We start from the raw sequence: 21,970 nt of genomic DNA on the forward strand, positions 1-21,970 counted from the left end.
CGTGAGTCACGGTGTCAATTTTTGTAATTTAGTCTCTGTACACCACACATCACCACAATGAAGTTCAGCCAGTACACATACAGTAGTGTTCAGAATACTAGTAGTGCTATGTAACTAAAAAGATTAATCCAGGTTTTGAGTATATTTCTTATTGTTACATGGGAAATAAGGTACCAGTAGATTCTCACAAATCCAACAAGAACAAGCATTCATGATATGCACACTCTTAAGGCTATGAAATTGGGCTATTAGGAAAAAAGTAGAAAAGGGGGTGTTCACAATAATAGTAGTGTGGCATTCAGTCAGTGAGTTCATCAATTTTGTGGAACAAACAGGTGTGAATCAGGTGTCCCCTATTTAAGGATGAAGCCAGCACCTGTTGAACATGCTTTTCTCTTTGAAAGCCTGAGGAAAATGGGACGTTCAAGACATTGTTCAGAAGAACAGTGTAGTTTGATTAAAAAGTTGATTGGAGAGGGGAAAACTTATACGCAGGTGCAAAAAATTATAGGCTGTTCATCTACAATGATCTCCAATGCTTTAAAATGGACAAAAAACCAGAGACTTGTGGAAGAAAATGAAAAACAACCATCAAAATGAATAGAAGAATAACCAGAATGGCAAAGGCTCACCCATTGATCAGCTCCAGGATGATCAAAGACTGCTGTGACAGTTAGAAGACACCTGTGTGAAGCTAATTTGTTTGCAAGAATCCCCCGCAAAGTCCCTCTGTTAAATAAAAGACGTGCAGAAGAGGTTACAATTTGCCAAAGAACACATCAACTGGCCTAAAGAGAAATGGAGGAATATTTTGTGGACTGATGAGAGTAAAACTGTTCTTTTTTGGTCCAAGGGCCACAGACAGTTTGCGAGACGACCCCCAAAGTCTGAATTCAAGTCACAGTGAAGACAGTGAAGCATGGTGGTGCAAGCATCATGATATGGGCGTGTTTCTCCTGCTATGGTGTTGGGCCTATATATCGCATACCAGGTATCATGGATCACTTTGGATATGTCAAAATACTTGAAGAGGTCATGTTGCCTTATGCTGAAGAGGACATGCCCTTGAAATGGGTGTTTCAACAAGACAATTACCCCAAGCACACTAGTAAACGAGCAAAATCTTGGTTCCAAACCAACAAAATTAATGCCTCACAGATGTGAAGAAATCATGAAAAACTGTGGTTATACAACTAAATACTAGTTTAGTGATTCACAGGATTGCTAAAAAAGCACTTTGAATATAATAGTTTTGAGTTTGTAGTGTCAACAGCAGATGCTACAATTATTGTGAACACCCCCTTTTCTACTTTTTTTACTAATAGCCCAATTTAATAGCCTTAAGCGTGTGAATATCATGAATGCTTGGTCTTGTTGGATTTGTGAGAATCTACTGGTACCTTGTTTCCCATGTAACAATAAGAAATATACTCAAAACCTGGATTAATCTTCTTAGTCACATAGCACTAGTATTATTCTGAACACGATTTGATTAAAAAAACATTAGCATTTAGGAATTACAGTCCCGCTTTCAGTGCCCAAAGTAAATGAACAACAGGATTACTGTTAATATATGATTCTAATCAATTACATTTTTTCCGCAAATCTGATTTGTTAATCGTGTGAGATTTCAGATGGTATAATATCAGGTTAACGGTGGCAAAATATTCAACCGTTTCACATTTAGATGTATTACTCCGCGCCCTGACCGGTGTTCTGACAAGATGCCAGCCCTCCGCAATTGTGCATGCGCACGAATATGCAACATTGTCGGGACGCGGAACTGTTGAGACACACAATTTGACAGAACACCGACTGCGCGCGCTGCTACGCAGATGTCACGATCTTGCTGAGAGCGAGAGAAAGTTGTGTACCACTGCCAAAATGGGTGAATTTAATTTCCCATAGAATTTTACTTCCCATAGAAAAGTATTGATGTGGATTCTGACACATTTGATGGATAACTCCGCACCCTGACCACTGCTGGAGCAACGCTGCCTCACGGTAAGCCTCGCCGACCGAATTACCTACAGAAAAATAAATTGGATGAATGAATGAATTGGATTAGAATGGTAATAATCCGCTTGTGTCTGATTTGGGGGCGTTCATGCTGTGTCGCATATCTGTTTTACCGGTGACACGTTAGCTCAGTTTGTGACCGTATAACCAGCATGAACATCCGCAAATCATCAGACACAACAGGGTTATTCCCTAAATGAAAATCCTTAAATCTTATGTACCAGCCCTGCTCTGCGTTATCGGCAGGTCACAGAGCTTTATTGTCATGTACCTGTTCTGTGGGACAGTCTGCCCTGCTGAGACAAAACAGACAGCTTTTGTGGAGGAAAGAGAAAGATTGTTCTTTATATTCTGTGATTAATATAGATTTGGCTTTACTAACTCACTTCTTGTCTCCACCTATTATTTAAGTTCTTACTGGTGGAGTTGGACTCAGTCTCATCACATCACATTAGGACTTTGTTGGCGGTAATCATGTTGGCTTCCTGGCTGTAATTTTGGTGTCATAACAGTCTTGCTGTATGTTATTGTTTTGGCCGATTGATTTCAACTTTGTTTTCTGACTGGGGGCTCATCCGATGAAGAGTTTGTAGATGACAACCAGTGATAGCCTTCACTGGAGAAAAGCAGAGCCCAGGAGGACGGGGGAGAACCTGGAGAACTGCTACACTGAGAATGTCGCAGGAATCAGAACTATCAACACTGTCACAGCTGTGTTCCACTTCATGACTCCATGCTCTTTACTGTTTGACCATACAGACACGTGTTTAATACAAACACTGGACTTCATGAGCAACTGGTTGCTCAGCTGCATCTTCTCTGTCATGCATGTTGACAATTCTTTGTTGAGCTTGTCATATTATTATTGGTAGCATGGCCAGAGCAGATGGTCACCCCTCAGAGTCTGGTTACCACCACTGTATGTGGTATTCTAATACTCAGCCACCTGGCTGTTGAAACATGATAATCCTGTTTGTGCAACTGTAAGTGTGTGATTTGGTGTGTGCCGTTGAGCCTTACCCAGCACTTCACGATTACGAAGCTGTGATGGTAAATCAGAGATTTCTAGAGTCCAGGAGCCCTCTGCTTTCTCACCCCAGAAATGAACTGTCATGAACTCCCAGTTCCTAAAGCCCTCACTGGAACTGTCAAACAACCTGTGCACACAAGAGCGTGGTTGTGAAATGGTGTAGAGAGGAAACTAAAACTAAATAGTGTTGACTCAGTGCATCCGGAAAGTATTCACAGCACTTCACATTTTCCATATTTTATGCAACCTTATTTCAAAATGGATGAAATTCATTGTTTCCATCAAAATTCTACACACAATAATCCATAATGAGGTGATTTTTTTTTTTTTTTTTTAGATTTTACAATTGTATTAAAAAAAACTAAAATTAAGAAATCACATGTATATATGTGTTCACAGCCTTTGCCATGTGTCATGGTTTTGGCCTGATCAGGGCGTTGAGCCCATTGTTTTTCCCTTTTCTGTTGTTTTCTATCTGCTCCAGCTTTGAATTATCAATTGTTTATTCTCATCCTGGTTTATGCTTTGTTATGTTGTCACTTTTCTTTGTTACTTTTTACTTTGACTCAGTTCTTGTTTTCTTCAGTCAGTTGTGTATTCATTTACTGTTCATTAATTTATCACTTGGTTATTTAGTTTCTCTCAATTGTAATATTTGCTGTGCTTAATGTCAGGTTTTGTTTTCTGTTATGGTTTTGTCACTGCTTTTCTTATGGCTTGTTTTCTTAGCTTCTGTTTAGTTTCAGTATTTATCTCTAATTATGCTCATTTAGTTTTATTAGGTTATCACTTTATTTTATTGTCATCAGTTATGCTTACTTTTCCAGTTTTGCTTTCTGTTATAAGTAGTCTTAGATTAGTTGTTCTGTCATCTGGTTATTTCCTCGGTTCACAGTTCCCTGTTTTTCTCACACCCATCCGATCATGTTCTCACTTCACATCTCTGCACTTGCCTCATGTCTTTGTCTGTCACTCTCACTCTTGGCACTTGCTGACACATCTTTGTATATTACATCACTTCAGTTTGTGCACTCCCGTCCTCACTATCTGGTCTGTGCATTATCTTTGTTCACTAGCCACACCCCCTTCTAGATTGTTTCTCACATGCACCTCATTGACACCACCTGTCCCCCGTTTCACACTAATTAGTTCACTTATATTTAAACCCCACAGTCCTTCACTTCCCCACCAGATTGTTGTCTTCGTACACTTTCCAGCACCTATTCACAGTCCTGATTTTTGTCTTGCCATGTTCTGAACCTTGCTCTGTATTCTTCGACCATTTCTCTCGCCTCATCCCAGATGTCGGTGTTTGCTTGTGCCTCTGAACCCTGCTCGTGTATGACTGCATCTCAGCCTGACCCTGTTTGTACCTCTGCCGCGCTGACTGATTACTTGTATACCAAACCCAAACCTGGATTAAAGACAATGATTTCCTCCACACCTATGCCTAGTCTGCGAGTCTGTATTGCGGGTCCAGCCGCTCCTGGTGACGGGCTCCCGCCCGACCTGACAGTACAATCTGGCCAGAACATGGACCCTGCAGGCTTCACCACTGCCACGGACATGAATGTGATAAAGGAGATTTTTGCAGCCCTCTCGTTTTTTTTTTTAGACTGCTACATTCCTAGAGAGAAGTCTGATTACCTTGATCAAGCCTGGGATCTTGTTAATCTGAATCCATGGCTATTTGATTATTTCCCAGAGCTTCTGAGCATGGATGACGTTTTTTGTCTTCAGAAGCTTCCAGATTGGATGAAGCACCCTGAGGCCTACATGCTGTCTGATGATGATGACAAGTCAGACTGGACGGATTTGGACGAAAACGAAGACTCTGAGTCAGAGCAATTAGCTTTGCAGAACATGGCTACGTCTTTATTCAAGATACAAGACTTATTTTTTGATTATCAGGACTGCTGCAGTCAGCAAAGCAAACAAAGCATTTTTTCAGCTCTCAATCAAATCTTTCTAGCTGAGCCACAGCTGTTAACCACATTCCCGGAGCTGAGAGACATTAAAATGATGTTTGAGCAGGGTGAGGCCCCTTCCTGCATTGAGGACCCCATGGACCTTTTGTTCGAGACCGAGCTCACTGCCACCTGTTGTGAGGAGCCGGGCGTCATTACGCTTTCAGATGCCACCCTCGCTCCACCCTGGTACGACATAAGCCAGCTGCATAGCTCATGTCTCCTGGTCCAGAGATGTCACCTCCAAAGCGTGCTCCACGAAGAAACCCAGCGGTGTCCAAAATTTCGCATCCAGAACCCACGGAGCTGCTCGTCCCGGTCGTTAGCTCCACCGCGCGTCCAGCACTCATCACTCCAGTGCGGGCGCCACGAAGATTGCGAATACCACAGCCTGAACCTCAAGTTCCAGCCTCAGAGATCCCTGCGCCGATGATCACCTCTGTTCCTGTGTTGCCCGATTCCTCTATTGCGATCACTCTTCCAAGATCAGCTGATTGCATGCCTCTGAGATCGCACATAGAGCCATCGGGAGAAGCCCTATCATCCTGGAGCTCAGCCTTGGTCGCGGTGCGTGGCCCGCCGCCTGAAGTTGACATCTCGGCACGCACTGCGTTGTCTCATCCAAAGATCGATTCTCCCACAGTCCGTCCAGCTTCGCTGCCACCCACAACCCACTCACTCTGCTTCCGCGTATACCGCGGCCACCTTGCTGGTGATGTCACATCCATCTGCTGCCTCACCCTCGCCTACTGTCATCGTGGCTTCACCGTGCTCCGCCTCCACTTCACCCTCGCTGGCTGCTGAAAGAGTCTCTCTGCACCCGGTGTCTCGACCAGCTGCGGCTCCAGAGGGGGGAGCCCACTCACACACAGACAGTGCCGCCATTCCTGATCTTCATCAGCCTGCTCCAGCCCTGGACCTGACCACAACCTCAGTGAACTGCGACCGCAGGACGGTCAGTGACTTTTCTTTTCCCATCTGGTTTATGATGTTGTTTTTACTTGCCTGTGACTCTGTCAGAAGTCTGTTAAAGATGCCTCGTCTGAACCTGAAACAGTTTTCGTATGGATCTGTTGGAAATATGTTAAAAGCACTACTTCCGAGCTTGAGTTGGTTTCCTTGTGAACCTTTTACAAAATTACTAAAATTTCCATGTCACATTCTGAAACGTGCTTCATGCAAGCTTCTCTTGGGATTACTGATTGCCATGTGTGCACTTCTGAACTGCAGATTTATTTTTGTGTTCAGTTCTTCCCCAGAGAAACTTCATCATTTTGGGATATGCAACTCCACTCATGCAGATACTGTGTCCATTTATGGGTTCCCAAATTATTTTTTCAGTCTGGCTCACATTACGGATTTATCTGGAAAGATCGGTTATTGTGTGAATTGTTTGAAGGAAAAGATCTACAAAATTGGACTGTTCTCTGGTGGACTTTCATTGTTTTGGCTGTGTTGCAAGTGCAAGTGTGGAAGGGATCTTTCGGGTCCTTGGATTTTGCACCTGTGTGCTTCATATGAGCTGCATTTTTCAGCTTACTGTAAAGCATTGTGGAAGTTGATAAAGCCCCATCTGCATAGATTTGTTCTCTGGCACTTGTATTTATTGGAACAGATGGCTGAAATGATTTGGAGTTCTGAGACGGTTTGTGGTTTACTTCAGAAAATGACCGCTTTGAGTTTTTGGATTAAACACCTCGGTACCTCTTGTCAGCTTGCTTTTTGTGGCCTCTCTAGCGCCACCATTACATTGATAAGATCTCATTTCAGAGCTATAGTTAACTGGTTTTCATACTCCTATGAGGGGGTTGTGATCTGGAATGGGGGTTTGGAAGCAAATGAGGGGATTCCGGCTTATTTGGTTTCCGGGATGTTTTGGATTTTGTCTTTAGTACTGTTTCTTTGGTTTTCTAGCATGGAGGTCTCTTCCTTTAAATGTCTGGTTCTCTCCCTTTGGGGTTCCTGGTGTTTCGCCCCATTACCCGGCCATCCGACACTAGGTTGCATCTAGAGGGGTCTTCTGGTCGCCCCCCCGGACCCTGTCTTGTGTCGGTCCCCTGACACTTTTATGCACCGGGTCCCATCTTATGGCCGACTTCCTGCTACAGTTTTTCCACCCTGTTTTCCGCTCACGGGTTTCCTGGCCCATTTTTGGTCATGTTCTCGGTCATCCTGGGGGTCTCCAGCCTTTTAGGCCTTTTTGTGTTTCTCCGGCCTCTTTTTATCCCCCGTCCTGGGTCCCCCGCCGTCCTCCCAGTGTCGGGTTGTTTTTTTTGCGGTAGCCCGGTGGCGCCCGCGTGGGAGGGGAGTACTGTCATGGTTTTGGCCTGATCAGGGCATTGAGCCCATTTTCCCCCTTTTCTGTTGTTTTCTATCCGCTCCAGCTTTGAATTATCAGTTGTTTATTCTCATCCTGGTTTATGCTCTGTTATGTTGTCACTTTTCTTTGTTACTTTTTACTTTGGCTCAGTTCTCATTTTCTTCAGTCAGTTGTGTATTCATTTATTGTTCATTAATTTATCACTTGGTTATTTAGTTTCTCTCAATTGTAATATTTGATGTGCTTAATGTCAGGTTTTGTTTTCTGTTATGGTTTTGTCACTGCTTTTCTTATGGTTTGTTTTACCACCTTGCTTTCTTAGTCAGCTTCTGTTTAGTTTCAGTATTTATCTCTAATTATGCTCATCTTTGTTTATTACATCACTTCAGTTTGTGCCCTCCCCTCCTATCTGGTCTGTGCATTTAATAATACCATTCTTAAAGATGAGAAATTTATATCTTTCTTTTCCACTAACCTTGAAGTATTTCTGAAAATGAATACTCCTTCAGCCAGCTGGAAGTGACCTCTCAAACAATCACCGGACAAAAATAGTCCCAATGTTTTTGTATTGTTTTCTACATAATAAAAACATATGTAATGGATTTTGTATAATGGATTTTTCGCTCACATCGGATGAAATGACTCTGGTCATTTCCGTGACTAAAAGCTAGACTGTTTATTTTTTTCAACACGTGCTCAGACATGGATCCACAGTCTGATATGCACCTGTTATATCAGACACTGCAAAAGGCTGTGATTTGACACTTTTCTGCTTTCACTTGTTAATAAATACCTTAAAAATACATATATCATATAATATTATTGATTTCAGACTCTCTAAACCCATGTTAACGCTGCGTTTACACATAGGCAAGACGCGTTACGAATGTCATATTTGCGTCATTCTTGGCACATTCCTGACACTCTTAACGTGACTTAATGCATCTGAATAGGTTTCTTAATAGTGCATGTTCGTGCATGATATTTGTGGAGCATGTTTTTGGCTGTCAAAAAATCTTCCACTAATGTCATGCACCACCCTCATTTCGCCTCATGTTGTGGAGGTCGCAACTGAGCGTGTTGATCCATCTTGATGAGTGGTGATCCTTAACACAGCATGACAGCGTTCTTCTCTGACGTGGCCACAATTAAACCCTGCTGCACTGCATTCGGTTTCATTGCTGCAGTATGCTGAAGGACAGTGACAGCAAGTCGGCTAAAAGTCTCGTTCCAGTGCTCCTCAGCATGCTCCTGCAGGTGTTACACCTGCTGCATGTGCCTGATGTTTGGGAAAATGAGCGAGATGAGAGCCGCATAGAGCCACACATCTGTCTCTCAGTCTCTTTCTCTTCTCTGCCCCACTCCATGGCACATAGCCCACTCCGCATCTGGATGCTGGGTTTTCCATTTTTTTCTCTTTTTTTTCTTGTGTGTTTTCTCTGGCTTTTAAGTGTTGTGCACTGCCGACTTACACCAGGCAGGCACTCTTGGACGTTGCTTTGCACAATACTGTTTTTTCCGGATATATCCCACCAAGGAGAGCGTCGAGGAGGCGGCGCCGTAAGTGAGGCAAGAGAGGTGGGCTCCACGCTAGGCTAAAGGCTAGCCCAAGTACACCACCACTCCCCAGCCTCTTGCTAGCTAATGTGCGGTCTCTGGAGAACAAACTGGATGAGCTACAAGCTAGGACAACATCACAGAGGGAGACCAGAGAGTGCTGTGCTGTTATTTTCTCCGAAACCTGGCTCTTGGAAAGCGTTCCAGACTCTGCTGTTCACCTGGAGACCCACTCATTGTACCTGGGGGAAAAGACTGCTGCCTCCGGTAAGGCGACAGGTGGAGGTGTGTGTGTTTATGTCAACAACCCGTGGTGTAGAGATGTACAGACTGTTTACAAGCACTGCTCATCAGATCTGGAGCTTTTACTGCTGCGATGCCGTCCCTTTTATCTACAAAGGGAATTCACATGTGAGTTTTTGGCTGCTGTTTACATCCAGCCACACGCTAACTACACAGAGGCTCTCAACAAGCTGCATGACGTCATCAGCGTGCTGGAGATGGCTCATCCTGATGCTGTTTTTATCGTGGCTGGTGACTTCAACCAGTGCAATTTACGGTTTGTACTACCTAAATACTTTCAGCATGTGCACATTCCCACCAGGGGGAAAAACACCTTGGACCATGTTTACAGCAACATACGTGGTGCACTCCGGGCTGCCCCACCCCACCCCCACCCCCCTTTGGCGACTCAGATCACATCTCTTTGTTTCTGTACCCGGCCTACAGACAAGAACGACAGTCGAATCCTGTCACCAGACAGGTTAAACTATGGACACCAGAGGCTGAGAGCACTCTACAGGACTGTTTTGCCACAACTGACTGGGATGTTTTTAGAGCTGCAGCCACTCCTCCGTCAGCGTAGAAGACTATGCTGAGTGTGTGACTGGGTATATCAGCACTTGTGTTGAGAACATCGTACTCACCATACAAGTGAGGAAGTTCCTCAACCAGAAGCCCTGGGTAAACAGAGAGATGCTGCACTTGCTGCGTGCTCACACTGCTGCTTTTTAGATCTGGCCACGAAGCCGAGTACAAGGCTGCACAGTACAGACTGGAGAAGGCCATAAGAGTGGCCAAGAGACAGCACAGAGAGAGGACAGAGGACTTCTACGCTAACGCTGACCCCAGGAGAATGTGGCAATGTCTGGATCACATCACAGACTTCAGGACCAGCTCCAGAACCATCAACATCAGCTCGTCGGCCAGCCTGCCAGACGACCTCAGCACCTTCTACACCCACTTTGAGAGCCCCACCCCCACCATTTCTACAGAATACAGACATACTGCGGCCACTCAAACCCCCCCCCCCCCCCCCCCCCCGCCAGTCATCACATCAGCCCAGGTACACAAAGCCTTGAGGAGCGTTCACCCCCAGAAGGCTGCCGGGCAAGACAATGTACCAGGACGTGCCTTCGGAGTATGTGCTAACGAGCTGGCTGATGTTCTCACCTCCATCTTCAACCTTTCCCAGAGGCAATGCATCGTCCCGAGACGTGCTACAAGACCACCACCATCGTCCCCCTTCCCAAGAAGAACCCCCCATCCTGTCTGAATGACTTCCGGCCAGAAGCACTCACTTCAATCATTATGAAGTGCTTCGAGAGAGTGATACTGTCCCACATTCATAACAGCATCCCGGACACCACCGACCCACTGCAGTACACCTACAGGCACAACCGGTCTACGTCAGACGCCATCGCCGCCGCCCTTCACATCTCCCTCTCATCTGGAAAATAAAGACTCCTACATTAGGATGCTCTTTACTGACTACAGCTCTACCTTCAACACGGTCGTCCCTCACAAACTCACCCACAAATTGTTAGCCCTCGGACTTCACCCCTCCCTCTGTGACTGGCTTCTCAATTTCCTGACTGGCAGGCCACAGTCTGTCAGGATCGGGAGAAAGACGTCAGCCACCATCACTACCAACATGGGGACCCCACAGGGCTGTGTCCTGAGCCCCATCCTCTACACCCTGTTCACCCACGACTGTGTCGCTTCCCACCCCAACAACACCATCATCAAGTTTGTCGACGACACCACCGTGATAAGACGCATCACTGGCGGAGACGAGGCGGCCTACATGAGGGAGGTGGACAGTCTGGTGATGTGGTGTGGAGACAACAACCTCACCCTCAACACAGACAAGATCAAGGAGATGATAGTGAACATGAGGAAGGAGAGGAGGTCTCACCAGCCGCTGTTCATCTGAGGTCTTCAGGTGGAGAGGGTGAGGAACTTCATGTACCTGGGGGTCCACATCAGCGATGACCTCACCTGGACATTCAACACCACACAGGTGGTGAAGAAGGCTCAGCAGCGGCTGTATTTCCTGAGGAGGCTGAGGAAATTTGGAATGGCACCCAAGATCCTCAGCAACTTCTACAGCTGCATCATTGAGTCAGTCCTGACCACCTGCATCACTGTGTGGTACGGCAGCTCTACCGTGTGGGACCGCAAACGCCTGCAGAGAGTGATAAGGACTGCGTCTAAGATCACCAGGACCCCACAACCCTCTCTGCAGAGCATCTAACACCACAGAGTCCACAGGAGAGCTGTCTCGATCATCAAAGACCCCACTCACCCCCAACATGGACGATTCACACTCCTCCCCTGAGGCCGCAGGTTCAGGACTGTGAGATGCAGAACCACCAAGTTCAAGAACTGCTTCTTTCCCACAGCCATTAGACTGTTAAACAGCTAAACCCCCCCACAAGGACAGAGTCCCCCATCACTGGTCACTTTATCTTCTATTGGACACTTTACTATATTACAGACACTTTATTCTATTGCACTACAATACCTGTTAACTTGAATCCATTGGCTCAATTTCACAAAACCATTTACTGCTGAATGTTGCACAAAACAGTGAATGTTGCACACTGATGCACTATCACTAGTTATTTATATATATATATATATATATATTTGGGCATCCAGTGTAGGCAGCAAAGTAAGAATTTCATTGCACAGGGAAACATGTTTCTTTACTGTGCATATGACAATAAAAGCTTTGAATCTTTGACTGTCAGCAAGTTTGCACTGGGACAATATGTTCCTGATAGTTACTGTACTCTTGTTATGATATCTGTCTGCACCAAAAACATATCTTGTAAAAGCTACAGCATGGGTTAAAGCAATAAATTTTCATCTGACTGAAATCTTTTCCTGGCAAAAATCAATGCCAGCAATTCCCTAAAATGTGGCGTAGTGGGGGCACACACTGTTTTTTCCTCAATAAATACAATAAACACATTATACAGCATACAAATCAATTCTAAATAGCCTCTAAGGAGAGACAGACAAAGCATAAAAAGAATGCAAAACCGGAAAATAAAGGTACATAAAAGGGTGGTGGGGGTGGGGTGTAGTCTTGATTCTGGGGGTACTCCCCCAGAACATTTTTTTAAAGACCAAGTCAAATTTTGTGTATTCTGGTGAATTTTAATGGGTATGAAGCCCTCTGAAACAAAGAAAACTCACTTCAAACTATGGGGGTCTGGGGGATCTCCCACAGAATTTTTTTACAAGAGCAAGTCAAATTTTGTATATTCTGGTGAATTTTAATGGGTATGAAGTCTACTGAAACAAAGAAAACGCACTTCAAACTGTCAAGTAAAAATTCTTTGTCTTCTGTAGTATTTTGATTTGTTCTAATCCGGTAAATGCACCAAATGGGTGCTGTGTCACTGTACAGTCAATAAAATAAAAAATTAGGGCCTAAAGCAACTGACAATATTGTTCTGCTGTGCACAAAGTAACACTGTCACCAGTTTTGAAAACGCATGCGCACTGAGAAACTCAAAACTGGCTTATTCACATTTAATCTGTAAAATGCTCTCACTCCTAAAACAAACTGGGGCTGTAACTAACAATTATTTTAGTAATCGATTAATCTTTTTTTTTTTTTACTTACATGTGAGTTTTGCCATTATTTCTTGAAGTGAGTTATTATTAAAAGGCCTTTATCACGCAACATCGTTTGACCTGTAATAAAGTTATGATGTTATATTCTCGTCAAAAACATACCTCAAATAATGTTGTTTTATTTTGAGAGATTTCCATCAGGTTTCATTTGATTATGAGCATTTTTAGATGCCTACAGAAACTATCTCAACCACTGACAACATATTACAGCAAGAGTCCACAAAAGTATTTTAAAGGCCTGACTAAAGTGTAATATGTGACCTTTAATAAGTTATTTTCATGAAAAAGACACAAATGTGCAATTTACTGCATTTTCTTTTTTTGTGTAAAAACACAGCTTAGATGTGGTTTGACCGAAACAAATTGTCATTAAACTTAACCAGTTGTATATAATTCTCGTTTTACATTACTTAGTCCACATTTCATTTTATTTTATTTTACCTTATGTTTATATTAGTTGTGCATATACTCTGAATAATTTACCGTTAAATTTCACAATCTTTCATGTTGCTAAAAATTACTCGCACCACGGAAAGCACCTTTTTGGAATTGCACTCAAATCTCATTGTAATGGAAATTACAATGACAATAAAGGTGATTCTGATTCTTCTGATTATTATTATTATTAATATATAAATAAAAATAAATTATAATTCGTAATACATTTGACTCTTTTACGACAACAAACACTAAGCCATTATTTATTATACAGAAAACATGCACACAAACTGTGCTGAAATGCGAACTGCTTAATGCTAATTTTATCACTGAAAACGCCATAGACATGCTAACGCGTTAGCATAGGTCCCGTTTTTAAGTTATAAAATACATCTATCAACTGTTTTAGAAGACCATAACAGGTTGGTTTAATATAAAAAAGGTAAATATTACTCACAGACATATGCTCTTTAAGGTTTTAGCGGGGGAAAACTAAGATAAAGCGACAAACCATTGAAGCAGAGTCGGATCACTGCTTCATTGGTTCAAAGCAAAGCCACGCCTCGCTCTACTTGGGGAGTGTCTGCCAATGTTCCCACAAAGACGGAGAGGAGAAGGACCGTGACTCATAGCAAGCAGTAAACAGAGTGGAGAGGAGTGAAAATTCACACAGTCCCTTCCTCCGCAGTCCATGCTGACATTGCTGCTGTTTTGATTAGCGCAGAATGGGATGTTGCTTTGACAGTGAGTATCATATTTCGGCCCCAAAACACGCATGACACCACGTGCACACACGTATGTGTGGTTAAATTTTCCAAATGACGGAAATCCGTAGCGGTGACGGAGAACTTTAACCCATGAGCTAGAGGCTTTCATTATCTTGTTATAATGTGAAAGGCATAACAGCAGCAATGGCTCCACTAACACAAGGCCCTGCTTTCAGATCTTTCCTCTCATATTTTAATAGTTTTTGCAGTTTTGGCAGAAAAGTACGCAAATTTACAACCTGGAGTACACCTTACCTTTGAAATGGAAGTTGATTGGGAAAAAAAAGCTTGTTGAGGTGTCAAATGAATCCACAATAAAGCATAATCCGGCGATGGAGAACTTTAAAACTGTCATGCACATCGATATCATTGTATGACGCAGAGTTACAGCTGCAGAAGAATAAATCAGGCTTTAAATTAATTAAATAAATCATTAATTGTAAATTCATGTAAATTTGATAGCTTAATTATTTTTAGATTTATTTTGATAGTACCTCTACCTGGATGTGTTACTGTATGTGGTTAACAGATAAAGAAAATGTTAAAAACATAAAGGGTTAGTTCAGTAGTTCAGCACAATTGGCCCCAAAATGGCAACATGTTCTCAATTGTTGCTACTCTCTGAATAAAGGGACTCTAATCTACAGCAGACACCGCGGCCCTCACTCTCCACACAGCGCTGAGCCACCTAGAGAACAAGGAGAGCTATGCGATTATGCTATTCACAGACTACAGCTCAGCATTTAACACCATCATACCGGACATTCTCATCACCAAATCTGAAATTACAGCTCCCCCTCCCCACCTGTAACTGGATTAAAAACTTTCTGATGAGCCATCCAGTCTGTGAGACTCGGCCCCCACCACTCCTCCACACTCACACTCAGCACTGGTTCCAGTTAAGGCTGCGTTCTGAGCCCTCTATTGTACTCCCTGGATGCCTACGACTGCTCTCCAACCCATCGAACCAACCACATTATAAAATATGCAGATGAGTCCAACAGTGGTTGGACTCATCTGCGACATGGACAAGACAGCACAAAGGGCCGAGGTGGAGGAACTGTCTCAAGAGAACAACCTGATTCTGAACACTCATAAGACAAAAGAACTCATCATGGACTTCAAGAAAAAAAGACATTTCCTGTATATTTGTTTTGTGAATTGTTCTGTAATTTATGTCTGTAGCATGGCCCAAGCAGAGGGTCACCCCTTTGAGTCTGGTCTGCTTGAGGTTTCTTCCTCAGAGGGAGTTTTTCCTTACCATTGATGCTCTGGGGGTTTGTAAGGTTAGACCTTACTTTTGTGACGCGCCTTGAGGAGACTCCGTTGTGATTTGGCGTTATATAAATGAAAATAAATTTGAAAATTGAAAAAATTGTTTGACCTGTTGCCCTCCTGGAGATGCTACAGATCAACAAAGTCCCACACCAGCAGGCTGACAAAAAGCTTCTTCTCCTGGGCCATACATACTGCAAACAACCATGAACACACACACACACAGGGCTACTTCCATAAACACCCCGCGGACAACAAACAACCCAATCTACCTCCACTCTGCTCAACCTAACCCCCTCCCCCCAGACAACCCAACATACCGCCTCCCCCCTTTAGCACATTAACAGCACTGGGTTCTGTGGCTCCAATGTTCACAATCACTGCCCTAAAGGTTTACACAGGTGTGCAGTTTTTTAAACTGTACTTTATTCATATGTTTACATTCATATATGTATATAAAACCCTAACCCTTTCATATTAATTGTTTTTTGTGGTGTATAAGATGTCTTGTTTTTTGTGTGAGTGGTGTATAGTAGCTCTGCGGGAGCACCCCCAATTTCATAAACTCAAGAACTGTAAAACTGTCAAAATTTTATATATATATATATGAATGTATATATATATTTATATATAGGGTGGTCCTAGATGTGTCTGCCAAAAAGGCATGGATTTGTGACATTTGTAAATGGTTTTCCTGAATTTTGGATTTCAAGTAGGAGTCCTGAAGTGCTCACATGACCCACTAGATGGCAAGAAAATCTGCTCAAATGTGTTGCAAGGTCTTGACTGTTTATTCATTTGGGAAGTTAAGTTTAGCAAAAAAAATAAGATGGACTAACTGCCAAAAATCAGCGTACAGCTATGTTACTTGCCTTTATTGTTACACCATTGCTACATAATACGTGTGTAATTTGTTTGGCTACTACACTCAGACCACAGCACTTCACACCAGCATCCAACAAAGTCTGTATTACAGAAAAACAATTATGAAGCCACAACCAGACCAGGAACACTTTTCCAGAAACAGTGTTGTCTCAAAAACACTTGTTTAAATAAAAGGTAAAAAAAAAAAAATGTAATCACTCCTCTGTACGTGCAGTTTGATGAGGTGTACCACCTCACCTGTTGGCCAGTAGCTGTGATCTTGTTCCAGACGGTGAAATGAGGTATATCTCCAGGTCTCCTCGTCGAGGATGGATAATCTGGACCTTGACCACAACATGTTCCAGGTAAACAACACGGTGATCAGATTGCTCCGAGCATCCAGAGGTAGAGATGCTGCTGTTTAGGCTTTGACCAGCAAGGATGTACCTGAGAAAGGCAAGGACATTTCCAGTTCTGTTCCAAAAATGTCAGAACATTTCTAATGACCCAGTCCAGGTGTGTCAAACTACAAGCAGAGACATTTTCATAAAATCCTTTAGATTTTATAATTAACTGGTAAAGTTAAATGCACTCATTCATTCAGACAGATTGTCTGTCTGTACGTATTTATATAAAGAGGGCACAATAAGTATTGAATACGTCACCATTTTTCTCAGTAAATATATTTCTAAAGGTGCTATTGACATGAAATATTCAACAGATGTCGGTAACAACCCAAGTAATCCACACACACAAAAATCGAACCATAGAACCATAGTTGTGTAATAATGTGGAATGGCACAGGGAAAAAATATTTACTATTTACAAAAGTCTTTGTTGGTAATGACAGCTTCAAGACACCTCCTGTATGGAGAAACTACTCACATTGCTCAGGTGTGATTTTGGCCCATTCTGCACACCTCTTCCATGAACTCTGATCTTTAGTTCTTTCCATAGATTTTCTGTTGGATGCAAGCCAAGTGATTGGTTGGGCCATTCTAGCAGCTTTATTTTCATTCTTTGAAGCCAATTGAGAGTTTCTCTGGCTGTGTGTTTGGGATCATTGTCTTGCTGAAATGTTCACCCTCATTTTATTTTCATCATCCTGGTAGACGGCAGCAGTTTTTTTTTTTAATCAAGAATGTCTCTGTACATTTTTCCATTCCATCCTTCTTTCAATTATATGAGGTTTGCCAGTTACATATTCATTGTTGGTATGGCGTTTTTGGGGTAATGTGCAGTGCCATTTGACTTCCAAACATGGTGTGTATTATGGCATCCAAAGAGTTCAATTTTGGCCTCATCTGACCACACTATATCACTGGTGAAAAACAAAATCTTGCATGGACTTGAGAACTGATTTAAAAGTAATTTTGGGGTGCTGAATACGAATCTGAGCCCAGACTTCCTCTATCACATCACATTTTTTTGCAATCTGCATGTTCTGTATTGACGGATTACGCAAACGTTGCTCATTCACTTTTTGACACCACTAATCATTCAAAAGCATACTTTTTAAAATATGTTCCTGAAATGTGAACAAGAGGCATTATATCATTTATGGAGCCGAAGAGGTGTGTGAGACGGCATCTTCTGCTTCAATATCAATATCTAAAAAATGTGATGTGATTGGCAAAAACTAACACCAGATTTGGATTCAGTGCCCCCAAATTACCCAAAATCCATTGGAAAAACTCCATGCAAGAAAAAAATCATGTCGACCAGTGTATTCACCCAGTATTTCATAGGCTTGTATAAATGTTGCGCAGTAACAGATGAGCTTCAGTGTGCTTTTTTTCAGTAATGGAGTCTTGCATGGTGAGCGTGCATACCGGCCATGATGGTTGAGTGTATTAGTTACTGTGTTCTTTTAAACAATTGACCCTGCTAATTCCAGATCTTTCTGAAGCTCTTCACAAGTGGTCCTTGGATTTTGGACAATTCTTTTGATAATTCTTTTCACTCATCAGTCAGAAATCTTTCGAGGAGCACCTCGTGATGGCCAGATTGTAGTGAAATGATGTTCTTTCCACTTCCAGATTATGGCCCCAGCAGTGCTCGCTGGAAAATTTAGAAGTTTCAAAATCCTTCTGTAACCAATGTCATCAGTATGTTTTGCAACAATATGGTTGTAAAGATCTGGAGAGAGCTCTGTGCTTTTACTCATCATTAGATATTCCTTTTGTCATGGAACAACTATTTGTAGGCCATCAGTTGGGACTGAAGCAGCTGATATTAATTTGCACTGACAAGGGGCAGGATTGCTTTCTAATTACTGATAGATTTCTGCTGTTTTGGTTTTCCATGCCTTTTGCATGTATGAATTACTTGGGTTGTTATTAAAAATCAGGTAAAAACTTCATGTCAATAGCACTTTTAGAACTATATTTACTCTAAAAATGGTGACGTGCTTGTGGTGCTATATGTGTTAAACTACATTAGCCAGCATGCTTAGGGGAGTTGCTGCAGAATGCAAAATGGTGGAAGTAAAGCTTCAGAGTGAAACAGAGGTGAACCATTTCTGTGCTTCATTAATATGCACTACAAAGCATAACATGCTATCAGAAAGAGGAGTCTGTAGTGCAATGGATGACTGCACACCACCGAGCAACTTGAGAAAGACTCAAAGATAAACTAGCTCATATGGAAAAGCTAAATGTCATAAAGAAAATTGACAAGCCAACTAATTGGGTGAGTTTAGTGCAAAAGAAAATGGTGCATCGAGAATCTGCCTGGATCCCAGAGATCTCAACAAAGCAGTGAAAAAAAGAGGGCTTTAAGTTACTCACACATGACTGAGACAAGTGCATCAGACAAGAAAAGTGAACATGAAACTAAACAAGGACAAATGTGAGTTTGCTGTCAAGTCACTTGCCTTTATTGGAGATGTATCTGAGGACAGAGTGAGTCCTGACCCGAGAAAAACATCAGCCATAGCAACTGTGGAGACATCTCAGAACAAGGAGAATCTGAGATGCTTCGTGGTGACCTATCTTGCAAAATTCATCCCAAGATTGTCCAAAATGACAGCTAATAACACCACTAAGAATGCTTCTGGAGCAAAATAATGAGTGGATGTGGCAACATGAGCAAGAGAACTGCTTTCAGACACTGGAAAAGCATACTCGCGACAGAGCCAATATTGAGGTTCTACAACATGAAGAGGAACACACCACGAAGAGGAACACTCTTCACAGATGCTTCACAACATGGTTTAGGAGCTGTTCTTCTGAAAATGTATCAGGAGACATCGCAACCAGTGGCCTATGCATCCAGGGCCTTGACAAGTGCAGAGGTCAACTGTGCGCAGATCAAGAAAGAACTGCTGGCCACACCATATGCGCGTCAACGCTTCCATCAACATGTATATGGACAAGCAGTTGAAGTGGAAACAGACCAAAAACCCTTGGTCGCCATTATGTCCAAACCATTGGCCGATTGTCCAAAGAGAACACAGCACATGCTGATAAGGCTACAGACATATGATGTTAAGATGACATACACACCTGGAAAGTACATGTATGCAGCAGATGCTCTGTCCAGAGCAGTGAACAAGCAAGATAGACTTGATTATGAAAAATGTTCTGATATGTAGATTAGATTAGATTAAACATTATTGATCCCTTGGGAATACTCCATCAGGGAACTGAGGTTCCAGCAGCATTCTATAGCTGCACACAAAGTAAGAAGCACACAGATGATCAAAAGTAAAAGTTAAGAGTTTGCAAATATAAATATAAATACACAAATATAAATACCAGACATACTAATCAATACTGATTTACTGGCTCCTACTGTTCCTCTCCGTCCCTTCCTCTGTCGTCCTGTTACTCCTCCTCCCCCCAAGTGAGGAGTTGTACAGTCTGATGGCCTGAGGGACAAAGGAGTTTTTCAGTCTGATGGTTCTGCACTTGGGAAGGAGCAGTCTGTAGCTGAAGAGGCTCCTCTGGTTGCTGATGACAGTGGGCAGATGGTGACTGGCATCGTCCATAATGTCCAGCAGTTTGTTCAGTGTTCTCTTCTCTGCCACCATCATCAGAGAGTACAGCATCATGCCAACCACAGAGCCAGCCCGCCTGATCAGTTTGTCCAGCCTGGATGTGTCCTTCTTGGATGTGCTGCACCCCCTCAGCACACCACGGTGTAAAAGCGGATGCTGGCTACCATAGACTGGTAGAACATCCACAGGAGTTTTCTGCAGATGTTATGGCAATTCCTAAACGAAGGGAAAAGTTAAATCGTTGAGAAAAGTTGGACGACCGAACCTGATCACAGAACAGCCTGCAAATCAAGAGCGCAAAAGGGACGAAAGAGGAACAAAATGAAACTGAAGCCAACGTTGATCTCCACACTTTAAACGAAATGTGCCTGGAGCCACAGCTGGAGCAGTGTGTGTCTACATCTCTGCATTCCAGAACTCAGTGCTGGGACAGAGCTCATAGTGCCTGAGTCCTGGAGAAACTGCAAACAGAAGTGTGCAAACCGATCCACTGTGGAGATCTGTGTGCACATCGGAGGGTCCACCTGCTCTGGTTCCTCGCCCAGAACAAAAGAAGGATCATCTCCTCATCATCAGAATCCTCACTGTTTGATGACATGCTGCGTGCTACATCTTGCTCCAATTTACAAAAAAAAAAAAGCTTGAGGTCCTTGTAGGACTCCACAGGCTCACCTCCATTGATCAAAACTGGTCATGGTCTTGGTCTGGACTTCCAAAAGTCAGTGATCAGCTCCTTTGTCATCGAGGTGTTGAGCTGTAGATGGTTTGTGTGGCACCGGGCAGCAAAGTCCTTCACTAGGCTCCTGTACTCCTCCTCTCTGTCATCCCTTATGCATCCAACAATGGCTGTGTCATCAGTGAACTTCTGGATGGGACACAGCTCAGATATGTAGCAGAAGTCAGCGGTGGACAGTGCATACACTGGCTTCCATTGTGTACACTGATTAACTGATTCCATCTGCTCAAAGTGATGTTAAGCAGTGAAATCACCTGGTGGAGTGGGTGGCTGCACAATAAACCTGCACCCTCTTGGGCCTTTCTGGAATCGATTTGAGACCTCTGGTGTACAGGGTGAAGAGAAGAAGGACCAGCACCGTGCCCAAGCATATATTGACATTATAATTTCATCACTTCCTCTGTCAAGTGAAAGGACAGAGCAGATTAGACAAGAGACTGGAAAGAATGAGACGATGAGAAAGCTCAAAAAGTTAATCAAAAGAGCATGGCCTGAACCAGTGGTGGCTGGTGCTAAAAATTTTAAGGGCGGTGGGTGGTGGGGCACGCACCTTTGGAGGAAACGAAATAAAAAACACTTCATACAGGAGCAACAAAAGAACAAACTAAAAATAAATGAAAATCACAATACAATCTACTTTATAGCTGCCCAACACCATCCAGAAGCCAATTTGAACAGAAGTTTGCCCTCCTTTCTTTCCGGACTGCAAATTTCTTGATGCCCTTCTGATTCAAGTCCATCATCTCCGTCACCAGTTTCTTTTCCGTTGACAGCATGTCCAATGCATTCCACTTGTCCTGGTTCTTGGTGTTCCTGATAAACGTTTTGATTCTTTTCAAGGTGGAGAAGTACCTCTCAGCTTCTGCAGTGGTCATGAGTGTGGTGATGAAGATGTTTAGTAGAGTAACAGTCTCTAAAAAGACCTCTCCAAGATTATTTTCCATGAACAACTGGAAAAGGTCCACAGCCCCACAGCAGGCCTTGAACTCCTCCTTGCTGTAGATCAGACAGCAAGGAGGAGTCTGTCTTCAGCTTGCTTCTGCTGAGCATTGGGTAGGCTTTCAAGA

General features: G+C 43.0%; 1 protein-coding gene across 1 annotated transcript in view; it reads right to left on the reverse strand.

The window, feature by feature from the left end:
* The window catches only part of pcsk6 (proprotein convertase subtilisin/kexin type 6), a 281,648-nt gene that overhangs the window by 90,476 nt on the left and 169,202 nt on the right, over positions 1–21,970 (reverse strand). The window contains 2 exon segments of the mRNA XM_034162733.1: positions 3,040–3,176; positions 16,426–16,614. Coding sequence (XP_034018624.1) covers positions 3,040–3,176; positions 16,426–16,614 — 326 coding nt within the window.

Source organism: Thalassophryne amazonica, chromosome 2 (assembly GCF_902500255.1).
Source record: "Thalassophryne amazonica chromosome 2, fThaAma1.1, whole genome shotgun sequence".
NCBI lineage: Eukaryota > Metazoa > Chordata > Actinopteri > Batrachoidiformes > Batrachoididae > Thalassophryne > Thalassophryne amazonica.